The sequence below is a fragment of the Bos indicus genome, chromosome 16 (assembly GCF_029378745.1).
Source record: "Bos indicus isolate NIAB-ARS_2022 breed Sahiwal x Tharparkar chromosome 16, NIAB-ARS_B.indTharparkar_mat_pri_1.0, whole genome shotgun sequence".
Lineage (NCBI taxonomy): Eukaryota > Metazoa > Chordata > Mammalia > Artiodactyla > Bovidae > Bos > Bos indicus.
The window spans coordinates 20,209,860-20,229,301 of NC_091775.1; the positions used below are offsets into that span (position 1 = coordinate 20,209,860).

General features: G+C 37.6%; 1 protein-coding gene across 1 annotated transcript in view; it reads right to left on the reverse strand.

Annotated features, from left to right (window-relative positions):
• Positions 1-2,272: 2,272 nt before the first annotated feature.
• Positions 2,273-19,442, reverse strand: part of LOC139176524 (usherin-like) — a 106,171-nt gene continuing 89,001 nt past the window's right edge. The window contains exons 7-11 of the mRNA XM_070768844.1: positions 16,947-17,106; positions 15,410-15,581; positions 8,160-8,307; positions 7,183-7,307; positions 2,273-2,380 (exon numbers count right to left, since the gene is read on the reverse strand). Of these exons, the coding sequence (XP_070624945.1) occupies positions 2,273-2,380; positions 7,183-7,307; positions 8,160-8,307; positions 15,410-15,581; positions 16,947-17,106 (713 nt within the window). The remainder of the gene's footprint in view (positions 2,381-7,182; positions 7,308-8,159; positions 8,308-15,409; positions 15,582-16,946; positions 17,107-19,442) is intronic.

Consider the following 19,442-nt stretch of genomic DNA (forward strand, 5'->3'; position numbering starts at 1 on the left):
GAAAGTGAAGTCACTCAGTCCTGTCCGACTCTTTGTGACCCCATGGACTGTAGCCTACCAGGCTCCTCAGTCCGTGGAATTTTCCAGGCAAGAGTACTGGAGTGGGTTGCCATTTCCTTCTCTAAATTAAGTTGCTTAATATTTATAAATTTGAGTTTCCGCATCTGAATGTTGTACCTATTTCATGGGCTAGTTATGAAAGTGATAGTACCTGGCACATAGTTATAAATTGTGGCTATTAGTATTGGAGAAGGCAATGGAACCCCACTCCAGTACTCTTGCCTGGAAAATCCCATGGATGGAGGAGCCTGGAAAGCTGCAATCCATGGGGTCGCTGAGGGTCGGACATGACTGAGCAACTTCCCTTTCACTTTTCACTTTTATGCATTGGAGAAGGAAATGGCAACCCACTCCAGTGTTCTTGCCTGGAGAATCCCAGGGACAGGGGAGCCTGGTGGGCTGCCGTCTATGGGGTCCCACAGAGTCGGACACGACTGAAATGACTTAGCAGTATTATTAGTATTAGCAGAAAATCAAATACTTCTTTCTCTGCATAGGTAGAGCACTTAATTAGCACTTACCCATACACCTTCATCGGAGAAGGCAATGGCAACCCACTCCAGTACTCTTGCCTGGAAAATCCCAGGGACGGCGGAGTCTGGTGGGCTGCCATCTGTGAGGTTGCACAGAGTTGGACACAACTGAAGCAACTTAGTAGTAGTAGTAGTATACACCTTCATGTATATACATTTAAAATTTTATTTCTCTATATCCTTTCCTAAGGTGAAGGACAGCATATACAGTTAATTGGTATGCTTACCACCCATCCCTATAAGTGACATATATTAATATATGCTCAAAAAACTGAACTAAATATTCTTTCAATAATGTTCTATTGTCTTCATGGTATTCTGCATAAATAAGCCTGCAAAAATAATCAACTTCTTAAAATTTTTCTATTTTTATTGAAATTATTGCCACTTCCCTGATACATATCTATGTATAAACTCTCACAAAGCTGGGTCAGTATAAAAGGCTGAACTAGGAAAATGTTTCCATAGGCTCCTCAAGCATTGTTCCTTTCTCAAGGAGACCCTGGGACCCTTGTCTAACGGGTGCTCAGAGCTCATGCCCATTCTGTCTTTAGCAGATCATGATGGCAGTGACAATATGATAATACAGCCTCCTACACTGGCATGTAAAGCAGACCCAGCATGGTGTGCTGTCTGTCTCTTTTCAGCAATCTAAGAATCACCAGGCAGAAGAATTCATATGCCAAATGCCTGGGTCTCTAATATATATTTTGAGTCTTCAGCAGGCTATGATGGAGATGCCTTTGCACTCTCTTTGAAACCACCCCACCTATGTTACATAATTATAAGATGTGTTGTCAATGAGTATTTACGTGTACTGTATGTGTATGCTGGTGCTTCTCACATTAACACAATTACTATTTTAATATTGTTCTTGGGATCAGTAAACATGAATCCATCCAATAGCTATTTAATATCCATCTCCTCCTTGATTGGCATCCTGCCAAACCTGGAGACTAGAAGAGCAAACAAGGTGAATAGAATCCATGCCCTCATGTGGGTCACAGTCTAACAGGGTAACTATTTTACATAAATTTACATAGGTAAAGACAATAGAGTGTTACAAGAAATTCTAAGTATTAATAAAGGATAAGAATTTAATTTTTATACTTTTAGTATTTTATAAATATGTACATTCTAATCAGTTTAAAATGTTACCAAATATGCTAGACATGGGCTTCTCTGGTGGCTCAGTGGTAAAGAATCCAACTGCCAATGCAAGAAACGCAGGTTTGATCCCTGGGTTGGGAAGATGCCCTGGAGAAGGAAATGGCACCCCACTCAAGTATTCTTGCTTGGAAAATCCCATGGACAGAGGAGCCTGGCAGGCTACAGTCCACGGGGTCACAAAAGAGTTGGACATGACAGACACTAAACTACAACATTATGCTAGACAACGAGGAGTACGTTTGGTAGAGTCGGATATCCATGCTGATTTTAGCAAAGTAGACCTCAAGTGGGAGGAATAAACATATTTCCAGAATCTATGACTGAAGCTTCTGAAGGAGATAAAGCTCATGAGAATTTGGAAGCTCTCAAAAGCATAATTCTAATCATGCAATTGTAATCTACACAATACAAGTCACACATTTCTTAGACAGTAACCCTTTGTGCTACATTTCATTGCAGGCTAATGGTATGACAAAGAAAGAATCAAGATCCTACAGAATAAATGGTTCTTATCCACCTCGGACCAAAAAGTAGCTCTTTTCAGAGGTTTGAAAATCCTGCCTGTAGTCGCTGCCTACAAAGAACTCCTCTGCCAGAGGGAATGTGGACAGAAAGGGCTATAAGTAAAGAAAAGAAGCTAGAGTGTCACACTGCCATTTTTTGCAGGTGTGTGAAGCAGCAAGTCACCAGAATTAAGCAGGACACATTTGAAGGAAGCAGAGCCTTAGGTGTGAATCAAGTGATAATGACCCAGTACTTAAAGAATGGACTTGGCAGTCTAAAGCAATGAATAGTAAGCAGCATTCTTTATGATAGCAAAATTATGGAAACTTAAATGTCTATCAATAAAAGATGGGTCATATAAGCTGTGGCTTCATTCAGTGGGATTCTACTCTGCCTTTCAAAAGAATGAAGCTGAGCTACACTTAACTGTTATAGAAAGATGCTTCTACCATACTAGGTGAGAAAAGGAAGTTGCACAACAAGACAAATAGTATGAACTCAGGCTTGTTTAACAATTTTGTACATATTTCTTTATTAAAGTTATTAAACTATTAAAAGTTTGTTGATCGGCTTAAACTAATACAGCCCTTAATCTTGATTTTTTTTTTCTGGTATATTTAAAGTTTAATTGCATTCTATTATATCCTCCCTACATTTTTAAAAATTTTTGTTGAGAAAAGAGAACATGAAATTTACCATCTTAAGCATTTAAATGGACAGTAGCTTTTGAACTGTGGTGTTGGAGAAGACTCTTGAGAGTCCCTTGGACTGCAAGGAGATCCAACCAGTCCATTCTAAAGGAGATCAGCCCTGGGATTTCTTTGGAAGGAATGATGCTAAAGCTGAAACTCCAATACTTTGGCCACCTCATGCGAAGAGTTGACTCATTGGAAAAGACTCTGATGCTGGGAGGGATTGGGGGCAGGAGGAGAAGGGGACGACAGAGGATGAGATGGCTGGATGGCATCACTGACTCGATGGACGTGAGTCTGAGTGAACTCCAGGAGTTGGTGATGGACAGGGAGGCCTGGCGTGCTGCAATTCATGGGGTCGCAAAGAGTTGGACACGACTGAGCGACTGAACTGAACTAATAGTAGTATTAATATTAATTGCAGACACCTTGTTGGGCAAGATCTCTAGAACTTTCTCATCTTATAAAACTGAAACCTTATATTCACTGAACAGCGACTCTCCATTCCCCTCCCTACCAACTCCCAACCCCTGGTATCCACACTGTATGTATTTGACTACATTAGATACTGCATATATATGGTGTCATGTCATATCTCTCTTTACGTGACAGGTTTTACTCAGCATAATGTTCTCAGGCTTCATCCATGTTGTAACATATGATAATGTCCTCCTTTTTTTAAAGGTGGAATAATATTCCATCGCAAACATATGCAAGATTTTACTTATCCATTCATTTGTCCATGAACATTGGGTTTCCTCCATCTCTTGACTATTGTGAATAACTCTGCAAAGAACATGGGCGCACAAATATCTCTTCAAGATCCTGTTTTCAATTCTTTTGGCTAAATACTCAGAAGTGGGATTGCTATATCATATAATAATTCTATTCTTAATATTTTGAAGATTTTTCCATACTGGTTCACATAACAGCTGCATCAATCTGCATTCCCACCAATAATGAACAAGGTTTCTGATTTCTCTTTGTCCTTGTCTGCACTTGTTATTTTCTGTGTTTTTTTTCAACAGTGATAATCAACATATTTTTAACGGAGAACTGATTATGTGTCAGGCATTATTCTGACACAAGAGCAGCTGGGATAGCACTGAACAAAAGATGCCAGAACAAGAAGAGTTCTCTCACACTATGGAGCATGTCCTGAAGCAAAGAGCACACTTCCCAGCACAAGCTGTGGAGCTGGACACGGCTGCGGAGAAAAGAAGAGAATGCAACCAAATAAAGCAAGAGGCCATTCTCCTAAGCCCCAGGAAAGGATTTTCCCTAGGCTTTAATGAGTAGGAGCTGATTGTTTAAATCAGAATCAGTTATAAAGCAGAGAGTCTGTTTTCTAAGCCATGCTGGCTAAAGGTTACCAATTGCTTAATGGGTAAAAACTGGATATTTATATAACACCTTTAAACTTTTCATATTTTGTCATTATTGTGTTTCAGTTGCTCAGTCATATCCAACTCTTTGTGACCCTTTAGACTGCAGCATGCCAGGTTTCCCTGTCCTTCACTATCTCTCTGACTCAATTCATGTCCACTGAGTTGGTGATGCCATCCAACCATCTCATCCTCTGCTGCCCCCTTCTCCTGCCCTCAGTCTTTCCCAGCCCTCAAAATATATATATTTTGTCATATATAGGTATGCATTTAGAAATATTTCTTATTACAGAAAGTCACTTTACTGTTTCTCAACATTTGTTTCTCATGTTTATAAAGTCCTAATAAAATAATCTCTTTAGGTATATGACTGACCAATAAAGTCAGGATTTTGGAGCCTAGCATGTGCAAAATCAGATAATCAGTACCTGTTACACAATATGACAGTCTAAATGTGTATATAAACCTGGATATACCTCAACTTTTATTTTGACTGTGCCATAGGCATGTGGGACCAGCCCTAGTTCCCTAACCAGGAGTGGAATCCATGTTTCCTGCAGTGGAATCATGGCGATTTAACCGCCGGACCACCAGGGAAGTCCCCAGCACTAATCCAGCATTTTTAAGATAACACGTCAATGGGGTATTTATGATTATTCACATCTTTGGTTGGACCACTAGAATCCACTCCTCCAGTCAGTGTCCCCCAGATGGTTCTAATAATCAGACAGGTTTGATAAAATCATTTGAAAAGGTATCTTTAGTAACATAAGTTTGAAACCTGTTTTCCAATTGTATTACTCTTCTGCAGCATAGTCAGAAATGAGAAAGCAACCATAATGCAGCTATATTTTAATATGGACTTAGTTCCATTATGTTTGCACTAGGCATGCTTGTGAAGTTGCTCAGTCATGTCCGACTCTCTGCGACCCCATGGACTATAGCCTACCAGGCTCCTCCATCCATGGGATTTTCCAAGCAAGAATACTGGAGTGGGTTGCCATTTCCTTCTCCAGGGGATCTTCCCAACCCTGGGATTGAACCCCGGTTTCCTGCATTGTGGGCAGACACTTTACCATCTAAGCTACCAGGGAAGGCATGCTTGAGAAGAAAAAAAATTTTTAATTCTTAATTCAAATGCAAAATCCAAATTCTATAAAGACCAACCCTAGTCCCAGACTCCGCACGGCTAAAAAAAGTATATTTGGGGAACACATACATTTCAAACAAATACATTTCAGGAACTGACCTGTAACTACTTCTACCCTCTCTGTTGGCATCATCAGAGAGTCAAGACTCTACAGTATGTATGCCACTGATTAAATGAAATTTTCACAAGAAGCAACTAAATGAAATAAGTATTATTAATTCCCAACAGAAAGTACTCCATTGTGCTAGGCTTCATGAAGGTAAAAAGAAATAAATGATTTGTCATCCGTATCATCATGTCTTAGGGCTTCCCTGATGGCTCAGCAGTAAAAAGTCTACCTGCAATGCAGGAAACAAGAGATGTGGGTTTGATCCCTGGGTCATGAGGATCCCCTGGAGTAGAAAATGGCAGCCCCTCCTTCTTGTCCCATGGAGAGAGGAGCCTGGCAGGCTACAGTCCATATGGGTTGGAAAGAGTCAGACACGACTGAGTGAGCACACAGCACACACATCATCCAGTATGTGTGTTGGACATGTACTCAGATAAATTCGATCCAAGGCTGAATGAGGTGTGTGTCATGATGAAGGCAAGGGAAGAGGTTATATGGTCAAGTGAAGATGGGAAGCTTGATTTACATTCAAGAAAGGGTGGAGTGATTTCATAAAATAGGAGGCCTATATTTAGCCCCAAGGACTGAGTTAGATTTCTCCAGATAAAGATGGAGAGATGGTTGGGATTGTTAACTCCAATTTTATAATCCAAGGAAACTGGGCTTCATGAATTTAGTAAATTTTCTAAAGTTACCCAGTTATTTTTCATCAGAGATAACATCTGAATCTAGGCCTATTTGACACCATACTAAAGCGTTTCAACCCTACACCAAGCTGTAAGTATCCCAGGCAGCTAAAGTGGAAAGCATGCTTCAAGGCTGCACCAATGCAGGTTGAGCTGCAAGTTGGGGGTGATCTGAATGTCTGACTAAAGGATCTGGATTTTATTCTTTGGGGGTTTAGGGGGACATGTAGGAGCTTTGAAAACTGATGAAGTGACAAGATGTCCTCTAACCATCAGATTATCTTTCTCTAGACAATGGACAATTGGAATAAAACACTGGAAAATTTGAGGAGAGTGGGGAGATAAGCAGTGGAGGGAATAAATTTTTTTTTAGTGAAAACTGTTACTAAAAAATATCTAACCATTACCCCACAATAAAAGCTCTGAAAACTCTGATGTGATTAAACAAAAGACCTTAGAATGAGCAAACATGTTAGCAGCATTCTTCTAAATCTCACAAATTCTTATTGTTCAATGAATATATTATAAAGTTGCTTGTAAATATATAAAACATAATACACAAAAATTCTTTGAAATGTAGAAAGTATTTTCTAGTCAACCTAGGATTCTAGGTTCAATGATAGTTGCAACCACAGATTAGGATGAAAGGAAGTGTCTATTAATACTATACAAATCATACAATAGCATTTAAGAGCAATCCAGTTGGGGTATATCATTAACATCTTCATTGCCATCTATGGACTGGAATTTTGGGGCACACAGCATGATAATATTAACTGTTTAAGTATCAAACAGATACTCATTTTTTTTTCATTAGGAAATTTGTAATAGTACAGGGATAACTTCAAGAGTAGAGATAATCACTCACTCTAATTATTAGAGCTCTCCATTACCTCAAATATATCTCGTGCATTTGCCAAAAGTTTAATTAAAATGAGATGACTGGAATAATTAATATCATAGTAAACATAAGACAAACTAATACAATTGTAATTCTTTTTCTTTCTTTCTGGATATGCTAAAAGAAGCCATTTAAATTTTCAGTAATGAGTTACTTAAAACAGTTTCTATGATATTAAAAGTCTTTTTGATATTTGTCTTAAAGAGGAGCAAAATTTGACGTTATGTAAGCTTGACCAGTGTGGAAAAATGACACTATGCTGGCTGTAAATTAAAGACATTTCCAACAAATTAATAAAGCAATTTCTATCCCAAGTTATTACAAATTCTTTAAATAAGATTTTATTTTAGCACACTTTAACTGGCTGATCTAATTCTCTAAACTATGCAAAGGCAGATATATATCACTTAGAAATATATACAATCCATTTCAAGTCAAACAAGAATAAATGTATATATACTTAATGTATGCATTGTTCAGAAACCTCATGCTGAAATATTTATAAATAACATATTAAAAATACAGAGTTCCAAGTGGTCTCTTTTAAGATAAACTTATTAAAGCAAGAGCATTTTGAAATACAATATGTGCATGAACTTTCTATCTCCCTACTTCTCCAAGAAAGAAGTTATGACTGTCAAAAACAGAAAGTCATTGAAAATATAATGTCACTCTCACAAGGGCGTTCTTTGGGAATCCTGGTTTGTTCTCTTCACCTCTCCTGGAACATAGGAAACCATAAGATGCAGTACATAAGAACTATCAAAAGGGAGCACTTTTGAGCCACCAAAACCTGCGTGTGAGCCTAAAAACCACAATCTTCCAACTACAGACAATGATACTATCTCAGGTATTTTATGTGCTAAAATGATCATTAAAAATTAAGCACCACATATAAGCTGCCATTTAGAATATTAATTTACCTTTGCTAATCATCTTTTTAACTTGAGGCTAAAAGAGTTCACTTACCATTCGGATGCTCAGGCTCAGTCCAGGAGATGTTAAAGGAGTGAGAGGAGTCTGGGTTCACTCTGGGAGCCGGCACGCCTTCGGGGGTCCTCTCCTCAGTCAGGGCCTGGCTGGCCTTACTCACTGTGCACCCGCCCCCCGTGCAAGCCTGGACAGAGAGGAGAAAAAAGCACATATCACTCTGGGGCCCCGGAGTTGAGATGGGCATTGAAGAGACAGAGTTCATTGTAAGAGTTTCAGACCCTTGGAAATAATGCTCTCTGTCCCCTACCCCCAAATAAATTTGTTTCAATGCTGAGGTGTAACATTTAATTAATTTGCTTTTTAGGACATGAGATAGCTACCTCCAAAAACTAAGTAATAACCCAGAGTGTAAGAATGTATGACTTATATTCCAAGTTAGAATCTAGAGATGGGGCATATATTGACCAAGTGAATAGTCATGATGAAATTATCCTCAGAAAACTTCCTAGAATGACTCAAACAAATACATACCCATGAAAAAATACTAGAGAATGAATGCTACTTCAAGATAAAACACATGATTTCTACTCTCTCCACCCCCCTGAAAAAGAAAGGATACACAGAAAATATGTGAAGTGCTCAGATGCTCGGTTGTGTTCAACTCTTTGCAACCCCATGGGCTGCAGCCTGCCAGGCTCCTCTGTCCTGTCAAGATTCTCCTGTCAAGAATACTGGAGTGGGTTGCCATTTCCTCCTCCAGGGGATCTTCCTGACCCAGGGATTTAACCCATGTCTCTTATATCTCCTGCATTGGTAGGCAGATTCTTTACCACTAGTTGCTGCTTCAGCTCAGTTCAGTTCAGTTGCTCAGTCATGTCCGACTCTTTGCGACCCCATGAATTGCAGCATGCCAGGCCTCCCTGTCCATCACCAACTCCCAGATTTCACTCAGACTCACGTCCATCAAGTCAGTGATGCCATCCAGCCATCTCATCCTCTGTCGTCCCCTTCTCCTCCTGCCCCCCAATCCCTCCCAGCATCAGTCTTTTCCAGTGAGTCAACTCTTCGCATGAGGTGGGCAAAGTACTGGAGTTTCAGCTTTAGCATCAGTCCTTCCAAAGAACACTCAGGGGAAGCCCCAGTAGTGTGAACAATACGTTTAAAGTACGACACAATGTGAAAGCAAATAAAACAGTATTTCTCATAAATTTGCAATGAAGCAGTTGTTGAATGACCATTTAGTGGCTTAAAGGGTGAAGTCATTAACTGATGTGTCAGAGAACTGAGCTTCATCACATGGCTAAAAAACTTAAACTGATCACAGAACCCCTCAATTCCCTAATGAAGGAGGTACAGTAATGCTAGAAATGGAATAATGGATGTTAAGATATTCAGAAACTTCTGTGTGCATTTTCATTGTAAACTGTCAATAATTCCAAATAAATGATTCAGTCTATTAGGAAAATATCATCCCTACATAACTTATTGGATAAGCCTTTCTCCAGAACACAGAGTTTTTCCAGCCTCTATCTGCTAGTAAATTTAGCCATTATGTCTTTACATAACAGCTATTTGAAAACTAAAGTTTTTTCCAGTACCTTTAAAGTCACAACTGTAATTACAAAAACAAACATAAAAATCTTTCAAAAAGCATGAAATTTTATCAAGAGCAGTAAGAAAATGAAGCAAAATCCTAAGACAAAGTATAAAGCAGGTAGTTATTCATTTTCATTGCAGGTAGCTATGACTAATATTAAAAAATGAAACACTGGGCTTGGAGCTTGCTATTCACTTAGATATTGAAGGGATAAAATTTTGATACTTAAAGCAGTTGGTATTTTTTCCTAAAGACAAGAGAAAGCTGATTGATTTTTGAAGGTATTTTCTTATATTGAAATATACTACTTAAAAGTGCTGCTGCTGCTGCTGCTAAGTCACTTCAGTCGTGTCCGACTCTGTGCGACCCCATAGACAGCAGCCCACCAGGCTCCCTGGTCCCTGGGATTCTCCAGGCAAGAACACTGGAGTGGGTTGCCATTTCCTTCTCTAATACATGAAAGTGAAAAGTGAAAGTAAATTCGCTCAGTAAGTGTCCGACTCTTCGTGACCCCATGGACTGCAGCTTACCAGGCTCCTCCATCCATGGGATTTTCCAGGCAAGAGTAGTGCTGCAAATAGTTTCAAATTCTTCACTAAAAGTGTTAGTGACAGTAAATGGTCAGTAGACATGGAGATCAATTTCACTTATTGTAAGAAGACAACAGGAACCCATGTCTTGAGTATAATTTCTCAGCATAAGCAAGTTTCAGAGGAGCTAAACTGTGGCCTGGGCATGAAACTGCATTAAGATTGGGGACCTAATTAACCTCTGTGGTTTCTTCTGATGCTCAGCTGTGGGATGTGCATACCTATGTAAGAAGTAAACCATACTCCTCCTGAGAACAGAATCTTTGCAAATAAAGAGAAGTCAATTGAGCTTGTGATTTAAAACTCTAGGACATGTCACTGTTTGCCCAAGAAGAAACTACCTGAACATTAAAACAGAAAAATTAAGACAAAATATTTCCAGTGTGCTAAAAGTTGACCAGAAAACATAGCAGAAAAAGAGGCATTGTGAGACAGTTATTGAAGGAAAATCATCAAAGGAACATCCTTTTCAGTGCATAGAAAGAGATAAATCCATCCACTTGGATCCTAGATTTTCTTTTTTTTTTTTTCCTTAGGAGGGGAAAAATGTTGCAGCATGTTATTCTGAAACTCAACCCACACTGGGATTTATTTCTGATAGTCTATTTGTCACTATAATTTCTCTTATTCGTGGCCTGAGAATTTCCCCCTGTCAACTCTCCCAAAGAAATTCTGTATGTTCTATGTTTCATTTCATTGTATATATATATATATAGAGAGAGAGAGAGAGATTTAAAACAGAATTATGAATTAAAACTTACTTTGTTTTGAGAACTTTATGGGATAGAAAATTCTGGAATAAATGAGGACGTCCTCTGGTTTGGAAGGACTGTTTGTTGGGCTGTGTCATCAAAGACCCATAAACTAGCAACTTGATAAAAAAGCCTCTTAAGGATTCAAGGAATTTGGAGAGAATTTTTCTTGTAAATGAACTTGAATTTTCAAAGAGGCTGCTAAAACAACAGAATTACCTGAAAAATATTTTATTTTGTTCTTTTATTTCTCCACATCCCTTTTGCATGCATTTTGAGGGCCAGGTTAAGTAGGGTATCTTAGTTCCTTCATAGAGAAATAAATATTCTTAAAGTTGACTTTGGTTGGTCTAATCTAACTGATATTATCTAAATGAAAATGAACCAATCAGTATCTTATTTGGCCTATCAGCATAACATTCAATGCAATTGAATGCTGATTAAAATTTTGGCTTGAAACAACTAAACAAAATTTTGGACTTGATCAAAGATGTCTTTATGAATTGGCAAGGTCTTTGAAAGCCTCTGAGATATTAAAATAAGGTGTTTCACCCATCTCCTATCACTTTTATCAGTTACAACCATGTTGTTTAAAATTGAAAAGTCATATTACTACCCTGCAATGAAGACTATCCAGTCCCAATAGGAGATTCAATTTTGGTACAATAAAATGCATAACTAATAAAAGTGTATCAATTATTTTTGAAATTATGAATATTAAGAACATCCAAAACTAGCATTTTCTTTTACAACAGTTTGTTTTCAGGTAAGTAGGGTCTGATGATGTTAAGAGTGTAGCATATTTTAACATATGAAGGAAAAGAAAAAGGCCATGTTATCTAGAAATGATCTTTTGAAAATTTAAAGCTTATCATCTCTAAGAATCTGTCCAGGAAATATATTGAACACAAACTTAATCAAGAGGCAAATGTCTAGCAGTAATATGACTATTATCAAACCATATATACCTTGATACCTGCCTGTCTTACTAGCCTCCTTATTTAATTGCTGGCTTACTATCTTTATTAGGAATTATGACACTTTGCAATACCATTTGTTAAATGCAGCAAAATATTATACTATTTTTTCTAGGACAAAGAGCATATATTTGGAAACATGCAGTCCCTAACTCTGACATTTTACAGCAAGTTACTTGATTCATATCAGGTCTCAGATTCTCTGTGAAATAAATATTCTCAGTGTTCATTCATTCATTCAAGAATCATTCATGAACTTCGTTTCCAGATACTATGCTTAATTCTGCAGGCAGAATTTTGAAATATGCAGTCTCTACCCCTTTGGATTTTATAACATAACATTAAAAAGCCTAAGCTCATGGCATCCTGTCCCATCATTTCATGGCAAATCAAAGTGGGGGAAAGTGGAAACAGTGACAGATTTTATTTTCCTGGCCTCCAAAATCACTGTGGGTGGTGACTGTAGCCATGAAATTAAAAGATGCTTGCTCCTTGGAAGGAAAGCTATGGCAAACCTAGAGAACATATTAAATCGTGACCTAACTTCTCTGAAAAATGACCATATAGTCAAAGCTATGGTTTTTCCAAACCTTTGGAAAAGTCATATACAGATGTGAGAGTTGGACCATAAAGAAGGCTAAATGCCAAAGAATTGATGCTTTCAAAATATGGTGCTGGAGAAGACTCGAGAGTCCCTTGCACAGCAAGGAGATAAAACCAGTCAATCTTAAAGGAAGGGCTTCCCTGATAGCTCGGTTGGTAAAGAATCCACCTACAATGCAGGAGACCCTGGTTCTATTCATGGGTCAGGAAGATTCACTGGAGAAGGAATAGGCTACCCACTCCAGTATTCTAGTGCTTTCCTTGTGGATCAGCTGGTAAAGAATCCCCCCCACAATGTGGGAGACCCAGGTTTGATCTCTGGGTTGGGAAGATCCCCAGGAGAAGGGAAAGGCTACCCACTCTAGTATTCTGGCCTGGAGAATTCCATGGACTGTATAGTCCATGGGGTCACAAAGAGTTAGACACCAATCAGACAGGACTGAGTGACTTTCACTTTCAATCCTAAAGGAATTCAATTCTGAATATTCATTGGAAGGACTGATGCCGAAGCTGAAGCTCCAATACTTTGACCACCTGATGCGAAACTCATTGGAAAAGACCTTGGGAAAGGGATGAGGGCAGAAGTGGGTGACAGAGGTTGAAGTGGTTGGATAGTATCACCGACTCAGTGGATACGAGCTTGAGCAAACTCCAGGAGATAGTGGAGGACAGGGAAGCCTGGCGTGCTGCGGTCCATGGAGTCGCAAAGACTCAGACACAACTTAGCGACTGAACAACAACAGGGAAAACTACAGGAAACCACATGAAGTAACATACCTGCTCCAGTCTGGAGTAAATCATATGGAGCCCGCATGTATTTTTCTCTAATGCCTGCCTAAATGCTTTGTATCTGTATGTTTTGTTTCCTAGTCCTCAGTCGATATGCTAAGATTATCTACAAAGGCAGCTCCACTTGGCTGAGAACCTGATCTCCATCTATTAATCTAATGACCTTGAAAGCCAGTTATCCTGTTGAAAGCGTGAAATATACACGAGTTCCTCAATTAACCAAGATGAACCTAAAATGTTCTGGTTCATTTAATTTACCTGTTAACAGAATTAAAGTAAAAAACCTTTTAGTTGAATACTTTCTGAAAATACGTCAGTGTATATTCTGCCCTAAAAACACAGTGAAATCAAAAATAATATGAGCAAATTTACTTTCCTAACAAGACTTAGGGCAAAGACTCTTGCATCTTTATGACATCTTGCATCGACATTATTCAGTGGCTGACAGGTCTCCTTTGACTTCACAGAATATTATTTGGGGTCAACTTTGTAGCATCATAGAATTTTAGGGCTCAAAGATACATTAAAAATCACTTAATTCAAAGTCCTAATTTTAGGCTTGAAGAACATAAGACTCAGTGCAATTAAGTGAATTTTTCAGGTCATTCAGTTAGTGGCAAATCTGAATTAATATTCAAGAAAGTGGACTCCCAATCTAATTGTATTTATTTTTCAAGGTATTACAGACTTACAAAACATAGGAGATTCAGGTGGGTTCATTTACTGTGCAAAATATCCTAAAAATTGTCTGTGTTTCATACTCTTGGCCTCCTTCTAATAAAAGCCAAGAGTAACACAATTTCTGTTTAATTTTGGTTGTTTCTAAGCAACAGGGGCTTTTCTTATTTTGATATCACCACTGTTTTGAAGTGATGTGGATTTCTGTATTAGCTTTTGAAAATCAAGTTAATACACTTCTTATATCTTGGGCGAAAAAGCTAAGAAATTAAATTGCTGATTCAGAAACCTATCTGTGTGCTGAACACCTAGGCACATGGAGACAGTTCTGAAAAGAATTTTTAACATTGTCTGATTGCCCTTGTTTTGTGGTGTCAGGTCAGACAGTTAGCAACAGTTGAATGTAGTTTATTTTCTTGTGGTATAATATTTAGAGCATTCAAGAGCATGTTAAGTAAAATGAATGCATACACAGTGTCTACATAAATGTAAATTTATTCATAATCAAGAGCAGAATATTTTCTATGGCATTTATCAAAGCAAATATCCTTATATAGGTATTGCTATAAAATGAAGAGTGTGTTTAAAACAAATAGGGACAATCTCATGTTTATATTCAGTTATTTTCAGATATGCTATTAAACTTAAAAAAGATTATATTTCATCAAAAAAACAAAGGAAACTACTGAGTATAAATTCCACAGTAATATCAAGGTCTTTTAAAAGATCTTTGTGTAAAAGTACTATTTTGCATTAAAAAAATGCTATTGCCTGTCTAAACTATGTTGATTCTAGGGTTTTATTAAGTGACTGTTATTTTGAGATAGAAATGTAATATAAACCAGAATATAATAACAATCAAGAATATTTGAGGGTCATTTAAATCTTAATTTAAAAATATAAGACCTACATGTTCATACCATGCATTGCTTTTTGAATGAATACAAGCCCCATTAGGAAATAGCCCTAGTAATCCAAGCATTTTCTGAAAAGCCCTCAACAATTATGACATTCTACAAATAATAAAAAAGAAATAATTTCTGATAATCCCAAATTAGATTTGGAAAAATCTCCTGTTTCAGATGGTTATTCTATCATTTTGCATAACAAAATATAAATACGTAGGTATTAGATCAGCAATATTTTCACTTTGCACGTGAAGCAAGTTTTCAGTGTAAATAGCAATACAAGAGACTTTTGTTTTTTTTTAAAGTGAGAGATGGAGAGAAGATGAGACTAAAGAGAAGCCGCAAGGAGAGTGATGAGGACAGACAAAGTGATAAAAATAAAGCGAACTTACTGCCAGTTTGATGAGATATTTATTACCAGGTAAAAGGTACTGCAGAGTGTGATCCTGAAAAAGTTCTGTGCTGTTATAGATGACATCCCAAACTGTAAAATCATGTGTGTGATTTGAAATATATAACATATAGCGCTCCAGAATTCCATTTACTTTTCTTGGTTGTTTCCACCTGGGAATAAAAAAAAATATAGCATTATAATCATCATACATTCAAGTCAAATCTGAAATGTGCAGGATTTTTAAAAGACACATACAAGCTTGGATTTATGCCATTGTAAAGAAACACACTGAGAGCTCAACAGTAATTCACTTTAAAAATACCAAGTAGTTATTAGATGTCTACTCTGAATGGTACACAAATAAGACATAGTGCCCGCTTTCTAGTTATTTATCACCTTAATTAGCTAGTAATACAAAAATATAGGAGCGAGTGCTTGATTTTGAACCCAGACGGTGGAACAACAATTGGGAGAAGGAGAATGTCTGAGAACTTCTGAGAAATGAGAGGGAGAGATAACTGTATAATTTTCATGTCACAGTTGTCTTGAAAGATGCAACAATCTAACACAGAGTTTCAGTATGCAACTACTGAAGAAAAGTTGAGACTGGAAAGGCTCAAGTAAGGAGTCAATTAAGATTCCTGGAATGAAGCGACCCACTACCTGGATACATAAAATCATATCCTTGGTGGATTGGAATTGGTAGGCAGAAGGGAAACTAGAGGGTATTCCAGATGAGGGCTACAAAGTGTCAGGGGGAATGTGTAGCACAAGTTGTGGAACAGACAGAAATTGGTAAATTGAGAAATACTTAGAGTAGAGGGAAATTTTTAAGGTATATAAAGTGGGCTCAGCTTGGGACACTGTGAAAGCCAACAGGGGAGTTTACACTTGGAACAATGGGATACGAAATCCCAGTGTTTGTCAGCTTCAATGAGCATCATAGTATCTTCAATTCAAACTCTTTAACTGGTGAGAAAACCAAGATGAAGAGTGATTAATGTAAACAAGTACTAACCAGTGGGAACAGAGGTCTTTTAAGCTTCAGTTAAATACTGCAATACACCTTGTACCTCACATATTAAGAAATGGATAATAATCGGTATTACCAAAAATTATCTGAACATGCCAGTATATGAAAGCATCTCTCTGACTTCAACTTCAGGGGAGCAAGACAGTCCTATTTTATAATCAAAAAGAAAAAATAAATTATGCTATTCCAAATTATTGCAAATAATGCCTCACATAAAAAAAAAAAAAAAAAAGCCCAGGGCAGTCACGTAAGTGGTCAGTTTTTTCCTTTTTGAAGTTTGCACAGAATCTATGTACATGTGTGGCTCAGCTTGATTGCATAAAGACAAAATGGAAATTAAGTTGGCAAGTGATAATCAAAGATTCCCAGAACCACTGAACTAATCACTTCTGTGCATTTAATCACAATAAAATTAATTTTATGTCACAAATGCTTCCCTTGATTGAACTCACTGGGATTCTTGCATGAACCAGTGTGTAATAGGGACGGTGTTTCTACTTACTGAATGTATACAGTTCTAGAATCCAGGACAGTCAGAACTGGGGGATCCACGTGTTCTGGTGGCAGCTGTGCGGTGGACAGTATGACCAGGGAGCTGTTTGTACATCCCACATGTGTGCAAGCACTGAGCAGAAATTGGTGAGGTGTAAATGCTGCTAAATCTGTGGGGGGAACAAGAATTTATTTACTATTATACTTTTTATTCAGGAGATTTCACTTATCCTCTACTTTCTTACATCTTAGAACTGTTACAGTAAAGCTTAAAATAAACATCAATAGCCATAAAAATCAATAGCAATAAAATATAGGCTGTTTTATCCTTTAAATATACTTATTTTTAAATAGACAAGTGTCAGTCAAACTTGGTTTAACTTTTCCTTTTAACAATTTGACTGTTTTCTTGGTTGTCTGTGACCAGGTAAATCATTTTCTGAGTTTAGGGTTAGTTCAAGGGCTCTGTTAAAAAATAAATGAGACACTTAAATTATTTTTAAAGTATATTTGAAGACAACAGGTCTGGTTTTTGAAATGCAAATATATAGCTTATAACAGTGACTTTGCTTTTGTAATTCCTTTTGTTGAATTTTTTCTTCTTCTATCCACCCGACCAACTGCGTGTTATTTGACCTTCAAACTGTCCAGCCTCGGTGCAAATGCCAATTTCTTTTTAAAGATTTCACCAGCATACTATGCTATGACCCTTGGCAGAAGGTGGAGCTATTATCCTCTCCTTTGTCTTTCAGAGTTTTGCACACACTTTTGGCATAACACAACACTGTGTTGTAATGATTTATTTCCATGACTATCTGATCCATTAGACTGAACATTATAAAGGAAGCAATGGTGCTATATTCATTTTACATCCTCAATATCTAGTACATTGCCTGTACACTGTAGGTCTGAATATATGTTTGGATAAATGAAGAAACAATTAACTAATGACATGATCTAGATATAGTAGAGCTAGGTATGAAAGATGATAAAGAGAACTGGGTTAGTACTCTATCCAGTACTCCCTCCTCTGAACTTCTTTAGTACTTTATATCTATCTGGCTCTCTGAAAGTGAAAGTTGCTGAGTCATGACCGACTCTTTGCAACCACATGAACTATACAGTCCATGGAGTTCTCCAGGCCAGAATACTGGAGTTGGTGGCCGTTCCCTTTTCCAAGGGATCTTCCCAACCCAGGGATCAAACCCAGGTCTCCCTCATTGCAGGTGGATTCTTTACCAGCTGAACCCAAGGGAAGCCCAAGAATACTGGAGTGGACAGCCTATCCCTTCTCCAGCAGATCTTCCTGACCCAGGAATAGAACCAGGGTCTCCTGCATTGCAGGTAGATTCTTTACCAGCTGAGCTATCATGGAAGCCCATCTGTCTCTCTAAAAGAAACTATATTCACTTGCATTAAAAGAAGCAAATCTGTAATTTACTAATTCAATTCTGAAATATCCCAAACACTTTATTTAGAAAGGTATTCAATAATCATTTTGTTGACTGAATCTAAGCAAAGTTCAGTCAACTTTACCAAGATTTAAACATGTCACATTTTCATACTGCTAGAAATAATCGTTATTTTCAGGAATATTTTTGAAATAAGGTAGTTACAATGTACGCAACACATTTTCTTTAAAGATCATTAACCTTGAACCATTACAATTTCATGTATAAAAGATGAATGAAATGCAACCTAATTCAGGGAAATAGATTTTGCATTGCACTGACAGCAAAAGTAAACTGGAAAGAGAACACTGATTTTCATGCAAAGTATAATCAATTGGTTAAACATGTAGGTCATCAGAATAAAGGCAAAAAAAAATTTTTACACTAAAAATAGTTACTCTAGAACAAAAGGTGATTACCAAGAAGAGACGTATAATGCTTTTGATTAAACTTGTTTGCTTCATAACTTTATCTTACAGGTCCTTGATGGTACCAAGTTGAGGTTGGAGGCAATACAGGCAATGGGGCAGGGGGTGGGGGTGGAATCAGAAGATGAGTTACAAGAATACTTTGAACTTGGTGTTAAAACAGCATGGCCTTGCCAGAGACCTCTGAGAAATGGCAGGAACAGCTACACTATGTGTGCACAAGTCAGAAAGAACTGAGGTACTTTCATTTGGAAAAACATTCTATGAAACTCATAAAGTTAAAAATCATGATAATAATGGCCTTGGAGGCTACCCAGAGAGTAACTATTATTTACTGTGGAAAAACTTCATGCCAAAAAACATGTCCTACTAGTAGGTCCAACCCAACTATTGGGTTGGTCAAAAGGTTCATTTAGGTTTTTCATAATATCTTCAGGAAAACCCTGAATGAACATTTTGGCCAACCCAATGCAATGTGTAATATGCTAACATATTATATCTCTCATTTCCCTGTTTTTGTCATCTTTTCCTTCTGATTCTCAAGAGCTTAGTGACTGCAGCCTTTCATCCCTTCCATCTGTCTGAATTCCTTACATTTCTGAGAAAAGGAAGCTGGGGATTTGACTT